This window comes from Bufo bufo, chromosome 6 (genome assembly GCF_905171765.1).
Source record: "Bufo bufo chromosome 6, aBufBuf1.1, whole genome shotgun sequence".
In the NCBI taxonomy this organism is placed as follows: Eukaryota; Metazoa; Chordata; class Amphibia; order Anura; family Bufonidae; genus Bufo; species Bufo bufo.
This window is the reverse complement of record NC_053394.1, coordinates 175,834,927-175,849,874: the sequence shown is the minus strand read 5'-3', so window position 1 is coordinate 175,849,874 and position 14,948 is coordinate 175,834,927. Positions and strand designations below refer to the sequence as shown.

The 14,948-nt window shown below is 44.9% G+C and overlaps 1 protein-coding gene across 1 annotated transcript in view; it reads left to right on the top strand.

Moving 5' to 3' along the window:
* The window catches only part of LOC121005610 (oocyte zinc finger protein XlCOF7.1-like), a 110,121-nt gene that overhangs the window by 61,993 nt on the left and 33,180 nt on the right, over positions 1 to 14,948 (top strand). Inside the window, exons 10-11 of the mRNA XM_040438386.1 lie at positions 4,519 to 4,622; positions 4,746 to 4,907. Of these exons, the coding sequence (XP_040294320.1) occupies positions 4,519 to 4,622; positions 4,746 to 4,907 (266 nt within the window). The remainder of the gene's footprint in view (positions 1 to 4,518; positions 4,623 to 4,745; positions 4,908 to 14,948) is intronic.

Here is a 14,948-nt window from a genome sequence, read left to right as displayed (position 1 = left end):
GTGTATCAATTGTGTGTGTGTATATATATATATATATATATATATATATATATATATATATATATTACAGAAGCACACTGGGTGATGCAAACGTCAGGGCACCTCTTTTAAGTGGTGTAATTTATAGAAAATTGTCTTCCGATCCGTTAAAGTATTAATTGGTCGGAGGCTGTGGAGGGGGGAACGTCTATCTGTTACACACTCTTAAAGTTGTGTGCCATCCACAATATGCTGAGAGCTAGTGTTGAGTGAACTTGTGTTTCAAGTTTGGCGTACGTGGTTCGTTGTTTTTTTTTTTTTAAGAATTTCGTTATGGATTCCGCTACCATAACTTATGGTCCGTAGTAGCAAAATCCATAATGGAATTCTTGGATAACCCGAACCACAAGCTCGCTCATCACTAGTGAGAATCCATCCTTAAAGCCCTAGCCTAGGGCTTCTGTTTTGCACTACAATACTACTCTGTCTGCTCACGGAGCATGATATGTCACATGACCCCCTTCCCATTGGACGAAACCTGATCTGAAAATAATATGGCTGATTTCAAAATGGCAGACAAAAACATTTCCTCCACTAAATAAAATGCGGCCTCCTTCCCAGTTTAACTCATTGGAAGTCAGTTTTCTACAAATAACACCAGTTAAAAGGGTGTGTCCTGACTCACCCTGTGTATATATTTTCTATATATATGTATAGAAATATGGAATATAGATGTGTATTGCATGCTATGCACAGTCATGAAAATGTTAAGATTCAACCTGTCACTTCTTCTGACATATCTGTTCTAGTATTCAAGATCGGTGGGTTCTGATTAGGGATCGACCGATATTGATTTTTTAGGGCCGATACCGATACCGATAATTTGTCAACTTTCAGGCCGATAATTTATACCGATATTATGGGTATTTTTATTTTTGAGGAAAAAAAAAATTTACTACACAAATCTGCTGAAAATTAATGTTTATTGTTAACGTGTATTATTATTTTATTTTTTTTGTAAATCTTTTTCATTTATACTTAAAGGGGTTATCCCATCATAATGATCACTGTTAAATCTGTTAATGATTTGACAGTGATCATTTTTGTAAATATACTTTATTAACAAATTCCCACCGATTAGGAGAAAATTCATCCCCACTTACCTTATTGTTGTGACTCGGTCTCCCCTGGTTACGACCACCGCTCTTCCGCAAAATCCCGATGGTCGCGCTTGCCCAGAAGACTTCTTCTTTTCTCCCAGCCGGGCCACTCGCTGTCCTGAACGCGCACGCTGCCGCGCGTGCGCGACGGTGACTTCTTCCCGGCCAGAATAGTACAGAGCTGCGAACGCGCACGCCGGCTCTGTACTATACTGGCCAGAAATAAGTCACATTGCGCATGCGCGGCAGCGTGCGCGTTCAGTCCAGCGCGCGGCCCGGCCGGGAGAAGACTTCAATCAAGATGAAGCCCGCCCCCAGCCAGAATCCAGGAAGTGAACGCGCGGTGGCAGCAGGTAAGTATAAAAACGCAAAGTGGGATAACCCCTTTAATATTTTTGTGTTTTGTTTTTTTTACTAACTTTTAGCCCCCTTAGGGACTAGAACCCTTGTCCCATTCACCCTGATAGATCTCTATCAGAGTGAATAGGATCTCGCACTCTCCCTGCTGCCCTGTGCACACAGCAGCATGGAGCTGACTATGGCAGCCAGGGCTTCAATAGCGTCCTGGCTGCCATGGTAACCGATCGGAGCCCCAGGCTTACACTGCTGGGGCTCCGATCGGAGGAGCAGGGGAGAGGGGATCCTGTGGCCACTGCCACCAATGATTAGAACTGGGGGGGGGGGGGGCGCACTGCGCCACCAATGTTTTTACTATTGGGATGGGGGTGGGGGGCGCACTGCGCCACCAATGACTAATACTAGGGGGCTTGGGGGGGGGGCGCACGGCGCCACCAATGTTTTTACTATTGGGGTGGGGGGCGCACTGCGCCACCAATGATTAAAGGGAATCTGTCACTAGCAATGTTTAAAAATTTTTTTTTCATGGATCCATGTTTAATAAAGTACCTTTTTTCCATCTGTGTTCTTCTTTTCCATGTCAGTCTTGTCCTTTCTTCTAAAAATCGATTCTTAGGATATGCAAATGACACTGTAAGGAGCCCAGAGGGGCGTTTTTCTTTCTCCACGGTGCCCAGGAACGCCCCTCTGAAGTGCCGTGCCCGGCTAAATATGAAAACTACTAACGCCTCCATGTTTAGCTGAATCGCCTCCCAGAGGCGCGGCTAAGTCCTCAACATTCACCCCCCCTCCTCCTCCTCAGCGCCGCGCTCTGCGAACACCCGATCCTCCTCTCGTCGGCGTCACAAATCCTGCGCAGTGCCGGCGATTGCCTGCGCTCTGATAATACGGCTGAGGGCAACAGCTTCAACATCGTCACTGGGCTCGGCGCATGCCCAGTGACGATGTTGAAGCTATTGCAATCAGCCGTATTATCAGAGCGCAGGCAATCGCCGGCACTGCGCCTGCGCGGGATTTGGGACGCCGACGAGAGGAGGATCGGGTGTTCGCAGAGCGCGGCGCTGAGGAGGAGGAGGGGGGGTGTTGAGGACTTAGCCGCGCCTCTGGGAGGCGATTCAGCTAAACATGGAGGCGTTAGTAGTTTTCATATTTAGGCGGGCACGGCACTTCAGAGGGGCGTTCCTGGGCACCGTGGAGAAAGAAAAACGCCCCTCTGGGTTCCTTACAGCGTCATTTGCATATCCTAAGAATCGATTTTTAGAAGAAAGGACAAGACTGACATGGAAAAGAAGAACACAGATGGAAAAAAGGCACTTTATTAAACATGGATCCATGAAAAAAAAAAAATTAAACATTGCTAGTGACAGATTCCCTTTAATGCTGGGGGGCTTGGGGGGGGGCGCACTGCGCCACCAATGATTAATACTAGGGGGCTTGAGGGGGGGGGGGCGCACTGCGCCACCAATGAAGATACCTCTCTTTCACATACAGGAGGCGGGAGCTGGCTGCAGAATCACATAGCCGGCTCCCGACCTCTATGAGCGGTAGCTGCGATCCGCGGCACCTAAGAGGTTAACTATCGCGGACCACAGCTGCCGTTCATAGAGGTCGGGAGCCGGCTATGTGATTCTGCAGTCAGCTCCCGCCTCCTGTATTTGAATTAATGAAAGACTCATCTTCATTGGTGGCGCAGCGGCCACAGCCCCTCCCCTCCTCTTGTCTTCCGTCCTGTCATTGGAGGCAGCGGCAGCAGCAGCAGCACAGGGGGAGGGAGACACGGCTTCCTTCTCCCCTGTGCTGCGGAGGGAACACAGAACGCGCTGAGAGCAGCGCGTTCTGTGTTCCCAATACGTTATCGGAATATCGGCAAAATAGATGCCGATACCGATAACGTTCAAAATCCTCAATATCGGCCGATAATATCGGCCAAACCGATAATCGGTCGATCCCTAGTTCTGATACCTAGCACCCCCAATAATTAACTGTTATCTGCAGGCATCGGATCTCCACTGAGAAAGGCGCCTGAAGCACAGCTCCATTCGGAGAGTAGTGGCCATGCTGGGTTAATGCAGCTCAACTCCCATTCCCGGCAGTGAAATGGCCGGGATCGAAGTTATCTCTGATCCTGGCCGCTGCAGGCAGGTGTCAGCTGTTTAACATAGCTGGACTCAGCTCCTTGCACATCTGTGACATGTCATGGTGCATAAAGGGGTTTAAGATGTTTTCCAAGGTTACAATATCAGACTGTGTGGATAAAGCTACTCACAACCCCATCATATGGCTGAAGGTGCTGCAGTGCCTCATTAAAGGGGTTGTCCAGGTTCAGCTCCCCTGACAAGAGAAACGGAGCATTTCATGCTCTGATGCTCTCTTTTGCCCTGCGTTAAATTGCGCCGGGCAAAAGCATTTTGTGGAGTTCCGGTGCCTTCACAGGCATTGATGGATGGTCTTTAGCGCTGCCCTAGCCTGTAAAATGACTAGGGCAGCGCTAAAGCCCGCCCATCAGAGCCGGTGATGTCACCAAACACACTGCTGGGCGGAAGCCTCTGTCCGGCAGTGTGTTGTGGTAAATAAAAGAGCCCTTGCCCTGCGCTATCCGATGCTCAAGTCGGGGGGTAGGGGGGCTGCCTGGGTGAAATTATGGGTATTTCCGGGTTCAGCTCTGAACCCGGACAACCCTTTAAGTGCTGTGCTCAATACAGCTTAACCGTGGGTCTAATGACTGGACTAACTACATCATACATGTCTGTCATGCTGTGATTTTGGATTATTAGACACACAGTTGGTATGTCACTTGCGTCCCTATTGCACACATATGAAATTGGCCTTACTGTGATTATTTGTGTACTGTATTGTAGGGCATTACATGGGATGCCATGTGTGTGGCATGTTATCAGAAAGTCATTTTACAGCTTGTGGGATATTCATATAACATATTCAAGTTCTTCATATAACATATTCAAGTTCCAAGCATTTATACGACTCGCCCTCCTTTTTCCTCTCTGGTTCCTTTAAAAAATAGGTATTCTCCTAACTGATCTACTAAGAATGGACAAGGACAGAAAACAGATGGCTGAGAGAATATTAAACTTCACCCTAGAGATCATTTACCTGCTGACTGGAGAGGTGAGGGATTCTGGTGGAAATTATGTCATATATAATGTCTTGTATTTCTAGATAAACCAAGGACATAACTGGAGAGGTGAAGGGAATGTATACAGTGATATCATTGTCTCTCTCCATGCACAGGATTATATAGTAGTGAAGAATGTAACCGAAGAGGGAGAAGAATGGAGCAGGAACCAGGATCCTATCATGATGTCTCCACCTCATTCACTGACACATGAGAGAGACAACTATCAGGAGATCCTGGACCTCACCAACAAGATCACAGAGCTGCTGACTGGAGAGGTGAGCGCCATTGGGAGGTGTCTGGATGATAAATGTAAACTACGGCTACTTTCACATCTTCGTTTTTGCTGGATCTGTCAGGGGATCAGCAAAAACGCATCCGGTATATAATACAACCGTCTGTATCCGTTCAGAACGGATCTGGTTTTGTAATCTCCCAAATAAACAAGACTGATTCTGCACCAAATCCATTGTAAGTCAATGGGCGCCGGATCTGCTTTTGTTTGTGTCTTAAAAAACGGATCCGTCTTGCTCCGTATTCCATGACACACTCAAAAACGCAGCTTGCAGCCCTTTTGTGTACGTCTAGGAATGCAATGGAACGGAATGCATTTTGGTGCACTCGGTTCAGTTCAGTTTTGTCCCCATTGACAATGAATGGAGAGAAAACTGAAGCGCTTTCCTCCAGTTTTGAAATCCTATAGCGGCTCTCAATACCAGAAAGGAAAACGCAGATGTGAAAGTAGCCTTACTTTAAAGCATTGCAGCACTGGATGGAAGTCTGACTATGGCAGCTCCCCTCCTGCACCTCCCTACCTGACTTCAGCTTTTGACCGATGGCCTTCAGCTAGTGTTAAAACTATCACTTCTCTAAAATGCTGCAAGGATTTAGAGAAGAGTTTAATTGCATCAGAGCATGTATCTCCAGGTCACACCGCCCGTGCATATGGCAGCAGGAATGTGCAGACAAGTTTCCATTAAGCCATAGTTTGATGTGAGGGTTCAAGCAGTTTGTACCTTACACCAATCCCTCACAGCAGAATCTAGGAATGTATACAAATGAGATAATCTATTTATTGTCATACTGCACGGACTCGTGTGTCAGTCATCACAGTAGATACTACCTTACACTTGTCATGCCATTAAAGGCGTTATTTGACACTTTTTAAAATTGGCCAGGCAGCAGTCAGGCTTATAAAACAAAGAAAAACGTTTATTCGTCTGTGAAAGGTCCCTCTGTTCCATGCCATCACATTTATCGTTCACATAACCACTTCACCGCTGAGGCCAGTGACTGGCTGAGCGGTCACGTGAATGATGGCCATGATGTGATCACTTCCGGTCCAACATGGACAGGAAGCCCCAGAAACCAGACCTGCAGCACTGGAAAGAGTTGAGTACAGGGAGTGCAGAATTATTAGGCAAATGAGTATTTTGACCACATCATCCTCTTTAAGCATGTTGTCTTACTCCAAGCTGTATAGGCTCGAAAGCCTACTACCAATTAAGCATATTAGGTGATGTGCATCTCTGTAATGAGAAGGGGTGTGGTCTAATGACATCAACACCCTATATTAGGTGTGCATAATTATTAGGCAACTTCCTTTCCTTTGGCAAAATGGGTCAAAAGAAGGACTTGACAGGCTCAGAAAAGTCAAAAATAGTGAGATATCTTGCAGAGGGATGCAGCACTCTTAAAAATGCAAAGCTTCTGAAGCGTGATCATCGAACAATCAAGCGTTTCATTCAAAATAGTCAACAGGGTCGCAAGAAGCGTGTGGAAAAACCAAGGCGCAAAATAACTGCCCATGAACTGAGAAAAGTCAAGCGTGCAGCTGCCAAGATGCCACTTGCCACCAGTTTGGCCATATTTCAGAGCTGCAACATCACTGGAGTGCCCAAAAGCACAAGGTGTGCAATACTCAGAGACATGGCTGAAAGACGACCACCACTGAACAAGACACACAAGCTGAAACGTCAAGACTGGGCCAAGAAATATCTCAAGACTGATTTTTCTAAGGTTTTATGGACTGATGAAATGAGAGTGAGTCTTGATGGGCCAGATGGATGGGCCCGTGGCTGGATTGGTAAAGGGCAGAGAGCTCCAGTCCGACTCAGACGCCAGCAAGGTGGAGGTGGAGTACTGGTTTGGGCTGGTATCATCAAAGATGAGCTTGTGGGGCCTTTTCGGGTTGAGGATGGAGTCAAGCTCAACTCCCAGTCCTACTGCCAGTTTCTGGAAGACACCTTCTTCAAGCAGTGGTACAGGAAGAAGTCTGCATCCTTCAAGAAAAACATGATTTTCATGCAGGACAATGCTCCATCACACGTGTCCAAGTACTCCACAGCGTGGCTGGCAAGAAAGGGTATAAAAGAAGAAAATCTAATGACATGGCCTCCTTGTTCACCTGATCTGAACCCCATTGAGAACCTGTGGTCCATCATCAAATGTGAGATTTACAAGGAGGGAAAACAGTACACCTCTCTGAACAGTGTCTGGGAGGCTGTGGTTGCTGCTGCACGCAATGTTGATGGTGAACAGATCAAATCACTGACAGAATCCATGGATGGCAGGCTTTTGAGTGTCCTTGCAAAGAAAGGTGGCTATATTGGTCACTGATTTGTTTTTGTTTTGTTTTTGAATGTCAGAAATGTATATTTGTGAATGTTGAGATGTTATATTGGTTTCACTGGTAAAAATAAATAATTGAAATGGGTATATATTTGTTTTTTGTTAAGTTGCCTAATAATTATGCACAGTAATAGTCACCTGCACACACAGATATCCCCCTAAAATAGCTAAAACTAAAAACAAACTAAAAACTACTTCCAAAAATATTCAGCTTTGATATTAATGAGTTTTTTGGGTTCATTGAGAACATGGTTGTTGTTCAATAATAAAATTAATCCTCAAAAATACAACTTGCCTAATAATTCTGCACTCCCTGTATAAGTTTTCTTTTTGTTTGTTTTCTTTGGCCAGATAATTTAAACCTGATAACGACCAACAATGCTTGGTGCTGAGCTTTAACCACTTCCCGCCACGCTAACGCCGAAAGGCGTCATTTCTGCGGCGCTCCCAGGTCACACTAACGCCAATAGGCGTCATCTCGCGTGAGCCGAGATTTCCTGTGAACGCGCGCACACAGGCGCGCGCGCTCACAGGAACGGAAGGTAAGAGAGTTGATCTCCAGCCTGCCAGCGGCGATCGTTCGCTGGCAGGCTGGAGATGTGTTTTTTTTAACCCCTAACAGGTATATTAGACGCTGTTTTGATAACAGCGTCTAATATACCTGCTACCTGGTCCTCTGGTGGTCCCCTTTGTTTGGATCGACCACCAGAGGACACAGGTAGCTCAGTAAAGTAGCACCAAGCACCACTACACTACACTACACCCCCCCCCCGTCACTTATTAACCCCTTATTAGCCCCTGATCACCCCATATAGACTCCCTGATTACCCCCCTGTCATTGATTACCCCCCTGTCATTGATTACCCCCCTGTAAAGCTCCATTCAGACGTCCGCATGATTTTTACGGATCCACTGATAGATGGATCGGATCCGCAAAACGCATCCGGACGTCTGAATGAAGCCTTACAGGGGCGTGATCAATGACTGTGGTGATCACCCCATATAGACTCCCTGATCACCCCCCTGTCATTGATTACACCCCTGTCATTGATCACCCCCCTGTAAAGCTCCATTCAGACGTCCGCATGATTTTTACGGATGCACTGATAGATGGATCCGATCCGCAAAACGCATCCGGACGTCTGAATGAAGCCTTACAGGGGCATGATCAATGACTGTGGTGATCACCCCATATAGACTCCCTGATCACCCCCCTGTAAAGCTCCATTCAGATGTCCGCATGATTTTTACGGATGCACTGATAGATGGATCGGATCCGCAAAACGCATCCGGACGTCTGAATGAAGCCTTACAGGGGCATGATCAATGACTGTGGTGATTACCCCCCTGTAAAGCTCCATTCAGATGTCCGCATGATTTTTACGGATGCACTGATAGATGGATCGGATCCGCAAAACGCATCCGGACGTCTGAATGAAGCCTTACAGGGGCGTGATCAATGACTGTGGTGATCACCCCATATAGACTCCCTGATCACCCCCCTGTCATTGATTACCCCCCTGTCATTGATTACCCCCCTGTAAAGCTCCATTCAGACGTCCGCATGATTTTTACGGATCCACTGATAGATGGATCGGATCCGCAAAACGCATCCGGACGTCTGAATGAAGCCTTACAGGGGCATGATCAATGACTGTGGTGATCACACCATATAGACTCCCTGATCACCCCCCTGTCATTGATTACCCCCCTGTAAAGCTCCATTCAGATGTCCGCATGATTTTTACGGATGCACTGATAGATGGATCGGATCCGCAAAACGCATCCGGACGTCTGAATGAAGCCTTACAGGGGCGTGATCAATGACTGTGGTGATCACCCCATATAGACTCCCTGATCACCCCCCTGTCATTGATTACCCCCCTGTCATTGATTACCCCCCTGTAAAGCTCCATTCAGACGTCCGCATGATTTTTACGGATCCACTGATAGATGGATCGGATCCGCAAAACGCATCCGGACGTCTGAATGAAGCCTTACAGGGGCATGATCAATGACTGTGGTGATCACACCATATAGACTCCCTGATCACCCCCCTGTCATTGATTACCCCCCTGTAAAGCTCCATTCAGATGTCCGCATGATTTTTACGGATGCACTGATAGATGGATCGGATCCGCAAAACGCATCCGGACGTCTGATTGAAGCCTTACAGGGGCGTGATCAATGACTGTGGTGATCACCCCATATAGACTCCCTGATCACCCCCCTGTCATTGATCACCCCCCCTGTCATTGATCACCCCCCTGTCATTGATCACCCCCCTGTCATTGATCACCCCCCTGTAAGGCTCCATTCAGACATTTTTTTGGCCCAAGTTAGCGGAATTATTATTATTTTTTTCTTACAAAGTCTCATATTCCACTAACTTGTGTCAAAAAATAAAATCTCACATGAACTCATCATACCCCTCACGGAAACCAAATGCGTAAAATTTTTTAGACATTTATATTCCAGACTTCTTCTCACGCTTTAGGGCCCCTAGAATGCCAGGGCAGTATAAATACCCCACATGTGACCCCATTTCGGAAAGAAGACACCCCCAGGTATTCCGTGAGGGGCATATTGAGTCCATGAAAGATTGAAATTTTTGTCCCAAGTTAGCGGAACGGGAGACTTTGTGAGAAAAAAATTAAAAATATCAATTTCCGCTAACTTGTGCCAAAAAAAAAAAATTTCTATGAACTCGCCATGCCCCTCATTGAATACCTTGGGGTGTCTTCTTTCCAAAATGGGGTCACATGTGGGGTATTTATACTGCCCTGGCATTCTAGGGGCCCCAAAGCGTGAGAAGAAGTCTGGTATCCAAATGTCTAAAAATGCCCTCCTAAAAGGAATTTGGGCACCTTTGCGCATCTAGGCTGCAAAAAAGTGTCACACATCTGGTATCGCCGTACTCAGGAGAAGTTGGGGAATGTGTTTTGGGGTGTCATTTTACATATACCCATGCTGGGTGAGAGAAATATCTTGGTCAAATGCCAACTTTGTATAAAAAAATGGGAAAAGTTGTCTTTTGCCAAGATATTTCTCTCACCCAGCATGGGTATATGTAAAATGACACCCCAAAACACATTCCCCAACTTCTCCTGAATACGGCGATACCACATGTGTGACACTTTTTTGCAGCCTAGGTGGGCAAAGGGGCCCACATTCCAAAGAGCACCTTTAGGATTTCACAGGTCATTTACCTACTTACCACACATTAGGGCCCCTGGAAAATGCCAGGGCAGTATAACTACCCAACAAGTGTCCCCAATTTGGAAAGAAGACACCCCAAGGTATTCCGTGAGGGGCATGGCGAGTTCCTAGAATTTTTTATTTTTTGTCACAAGTTAGTGGAAAAAATTTTTTTTTTTTTTTTTTTCATACAAAGTCTCATATTCCACTAACTTGTGACAAAAAATAAAAACTTCCATGAACTCACTATGCCCATCAGCGAATACCTTGGGGTCTCTTCTTTCCAAAATGGGGTCACTTGTGGGGTAGTTATACTGCCCTGGCATTCTAGGGGCCCAAATGTGTGGTAAGGAGTTTGAAATCAAATTCTGTAAAAAATGACCTGTGAAATCCGAAAGGTGCTCTTTGGAATATGGGCCCCTTTGCCCACCTAGGCTGCAAAAACGTGTCACACATCTGGTATCCCCGTACTCAGGAGAAGGTGGGGAATGTGTTTTGGGGTGTTATTTTACATATACCCATGCTGGGTGAGAGAAATATCTTGGCAAAAGACAACTTTTCCCATTTTTTTTATACAAAGTTGGCATTTGACCAAGATATTTATCTCACCCAGCATGGGTATATGTAAAAAGACACCCCAAAACACATTCCTCAACTTCTCCTGAATACAGAGATACCAGATGTGTGACACGTTTTTGCAGCCTAGGTGGGCAAAGGGGCCCATATTCCAAAGAGCACCTTTCGGATTTCACTGGTCATTTTGTGCAGAATTTGATTTCAAACTCCTTACCACACATTCGGGCCCCTAGAATGCCAGGGCAGTATAACTACCCCACAAGTGACCCCATTTTGGAAAGAAGAGACCCCAAGGTATTCGCTGATGGGCATAGTGAGTTCATGGAAGTTTTTATTTTTTGTCACAAGTTAGTGGAATATGAGACTTTGTATGAAAAAAAAAAAAAAAAAAAAATCATCATTTTCCACTAACTTGTGACAAAAAATAAAAAATTCTAGGAACTTGCCATGCCCCTCACGGAATACCTTGGGGTGTCTTCTTTCCAAAATGGGGTCACTTGTGGGGTAGTTATACTGCCCTGGCATTCTAGGGGCCCGAATGTGTGGTAAGGAGTTTGAAATCAAATTCTGTAACAAATGACCTGTGAAATCCGAAAGGTGCTCTTTGGAATATGGGCCCCTTTGCCCACCTAGGCTGCAAAAAAGTGTCACACATCTGGTATTGCCGTACTCAGGAGAAGGTGGGGAATGTGTTTTGGGGTGTCATTTTACATATACCCATGCTGGGTGAGAGAAATATCTTGGCAAAAGACAACTTTTCCCATTTTTTTATACAAAGTTGGCATTTGACCAAGATATTTATCCCACCCAGCATGGGTATATGTAAAAAGACACCCCAAAACACATTCCTCAACTTCTCCTGAATACAGAGATACCAGATGTGTGACACTTTTTTGCAGCCTCGGTGGGCAAAGGGGCCCATATTCCAAAGAGCACCTTTCGGATTTCACAGGTCATTTTTTACAGAATTTGATTTCAAACTCCTTACCACACATTTGGGCCCCTAGAATGCCAGGGCAGTATAACTACCCCACAAGTGACCCCATTTTGGAAAGAAGAGACCCCAAGGTATTTCATGATGGGCATAGTGAGTTCATAGAAGTTTTTATTTTTTGTCACAAGTTAGTGGAATATGAGACTTTGTAAGAAAAAAAAAAAAAAAAAAAAAAATCATCATTTTCCGCTAACTTGTGACAAAAAATAAAAAGTTCTATGAACTCACTATGCCCATCAGCGAATACCTTAGGGTGTGTACTTTCCGAAATGGGGTCATTTGTAGGGTGTTTGTACTGTCTGGCCATTGTAGAACCTCAGGAAACATGACAGGTGCTCAGAAAGTCAGAGCTGCTTCAAAAAGCGGAAATTCACATTTTTGTACCATAGTTTGTAAACGCTATAACTTTTACCCAAACCATTTTTTTTTTACCCAAACATTTTTTTTTTATCAAAGACATGTAGAACTATAAATTTAGAGCAAAATTTCTATATGGATCTCGTTTTTTTTTGCAAAATTTTACAACTGAAAGTGAAAAATGTCATTTTTTTGCAAAAAAAATCGTTAAATTTCGATTAATAACAAAAAAAGTAAAAATGTCAGCAGCAATGAAATACCACCAAATGAAAGCTCTATTAGTGAGAAGAAAAGGAGGTAAAATTCATTTGGGTGGTAAGTTGCATGACCGAGCAATAAACGGTGAAAGTAGTGTAGTGCCGATTTGTAAAAAAGGGCCTGGTCTTTAGGGGGGTATAAACCTGTGGTCCTTAAGTGGTTAATCTGGAGCACTATACGTATATGACACCAAATGAAAGCTCCTGCTCCTTCACTCTAGCAGGAGCAAGTCAGTTTGCCAGCTGTCAGTGACAACAGGGTACCCTGAGGAGAAGACAGAAGTGGTTTATTACTGCTAAGCAGTGAATAGAGGGGCTATCATGTGATCACTGGATGTCTTGGGTATAGCAGAACTACTAGGTCTTAGCAGACCCTGATCAGCTCTGCCTGTGTGCAGTGCCCCTACAGGGAGGCTCTTTTCTCCTGGAGCTGGGGCTCTTTTAGATATCCTAGTTACAGTAAAAAAGTGCAAAATATGAACATATTATGTGAAAATATATAAAAAAATGTGAAAATATATAATAAAATAAAAATGCCCACGACAGCCGAAACCATCACCGTGGTTGCCCAGTGCATGCAAAAAAAACAAAACATACTTTTTAAAATTAATTAATATATATATTTATTTTTTTTTCAGTTTTCCCTGAAAACAAAAAAAGAATCTCTAAAAACATAATAGAAAGCCCTAGGTACCATGTGAAAAAAAAAAAGTTGCAAAAATTATTTTCATAGACCAACAAATAAAGTAAGGGCTGTTAAACCACCAAGTGCTAAATCACTTTTCAGGCCTGGCCATTAAAGGGTTAAGCAGTGTTGGACTACCCTTTTAAACTTAAAGTGGCAGTGTACTTTGGGACAACCTTTGATATGTCATAGTGAGTTTGTTGGCCGTCTGAGCGATAAGACCTGATGTCTAGAACGAGGAGAGAGGAGCTCTCTCTCCTCACTGCTGGAGTCTGAATAGAGATGGGCTCAGACTTTCTACTGAGTCTGTTTTCTGCCGTCTATCTCCTCGTTCTAACGATCAATAGAGGTCTTGGCGACATATAAAAAGTTTTCCTAAAGTACAGAACTAGGGATGAGCGAACTTCAGTTTTTGAAGTTTTGGGTTGGGGTTTACGCTGAATTACGTTATGGATTCCATTACCATGGAACATAACGCAGATCAATGACGGAATGCCTTTAGAGGTATTCCGTTATGCATTCCGTCATAATAGAAGTCTATGGCCAGCAGTTCGCTCCTCCCTATACAGAACCATGGGAGAGGAGTTATATTCTTATCTTTTTTTTTACCATTTCTATTACGATAAGAACATTGCAGAGATGTAACTGAGTTGTATGATGGAAAAGCCAAGCTGGAAAAAAAGATTTGTTTCAGTAAAAGCCGTGTAAAACACCAGGGTATATAAAGGTAAATGCCACATGGGCCGTGCACCAACAATCACTCAGCAGGGAAGTGAATATGAGTTTACACTGAAGCCTTTTTCCAATGTGGTGTTCAGCTGGGGAAAGTCTTGTTTGGTGTCACATTTGGGCAAACAAAATTAATGGCCAACCAAGTACCTTACTTAGTGGCTCTCACTGTCTCATTGATGGGGATGCCCACGAGTAGATTGGCCATTCGCTCTCGAGGGAAAAATCCAGAAGACTGGTAGGGTGATGATGTAATAATCCGGGCCCCCTACACTCTGTAGCACTTAAGCTGGTTTTCCGGGAGTACAATATTGATGACCTGTTCTCCCCTATATCTGATCAGTGGGAGTCCAACACCCTGGGCTGGGGGAGAGCTGTGGCCTCCTTACAGAATGCCAAGCACAGCGTTGTACATTATAAAGTGGCTATGCTTGGTATTGCAGCCCAGGCACGTTCATTTAAATGGGACTGAGCTGCACGATCAGATATTGATGACTTCTGGAGGGAGAGGCTGAGAAAAGGAGTATTGGATCTGCAGGAGGTAATCTCTATCTCTCCTGTCCAGACCTTTGCAGAAAAGCCTCTAGCCGCACCTTTCTCCAAGTCATCATCTAGGGGAACACCGGTTAGCCATGTTAGGATGAAAAATGGAGGTGGGGGAGCTCCAGCGCGATATGGCAATATATACACTCACCTAAAGAATTATTAGGAACACCACACTAATACGGTGTTGGACCCCCTTTTGCCTTCAGAACTGCCTTAATTCTACGTGGCATTGATTCCACAAGGTGCGGATAGCATTCTTTAGAAATGTTGGCCCATATTGATAGGATAGCATCTTGAAGTTGATGGAGATTTGAGGGATGCACATCCAGGGCACGAAGCTCCCGTT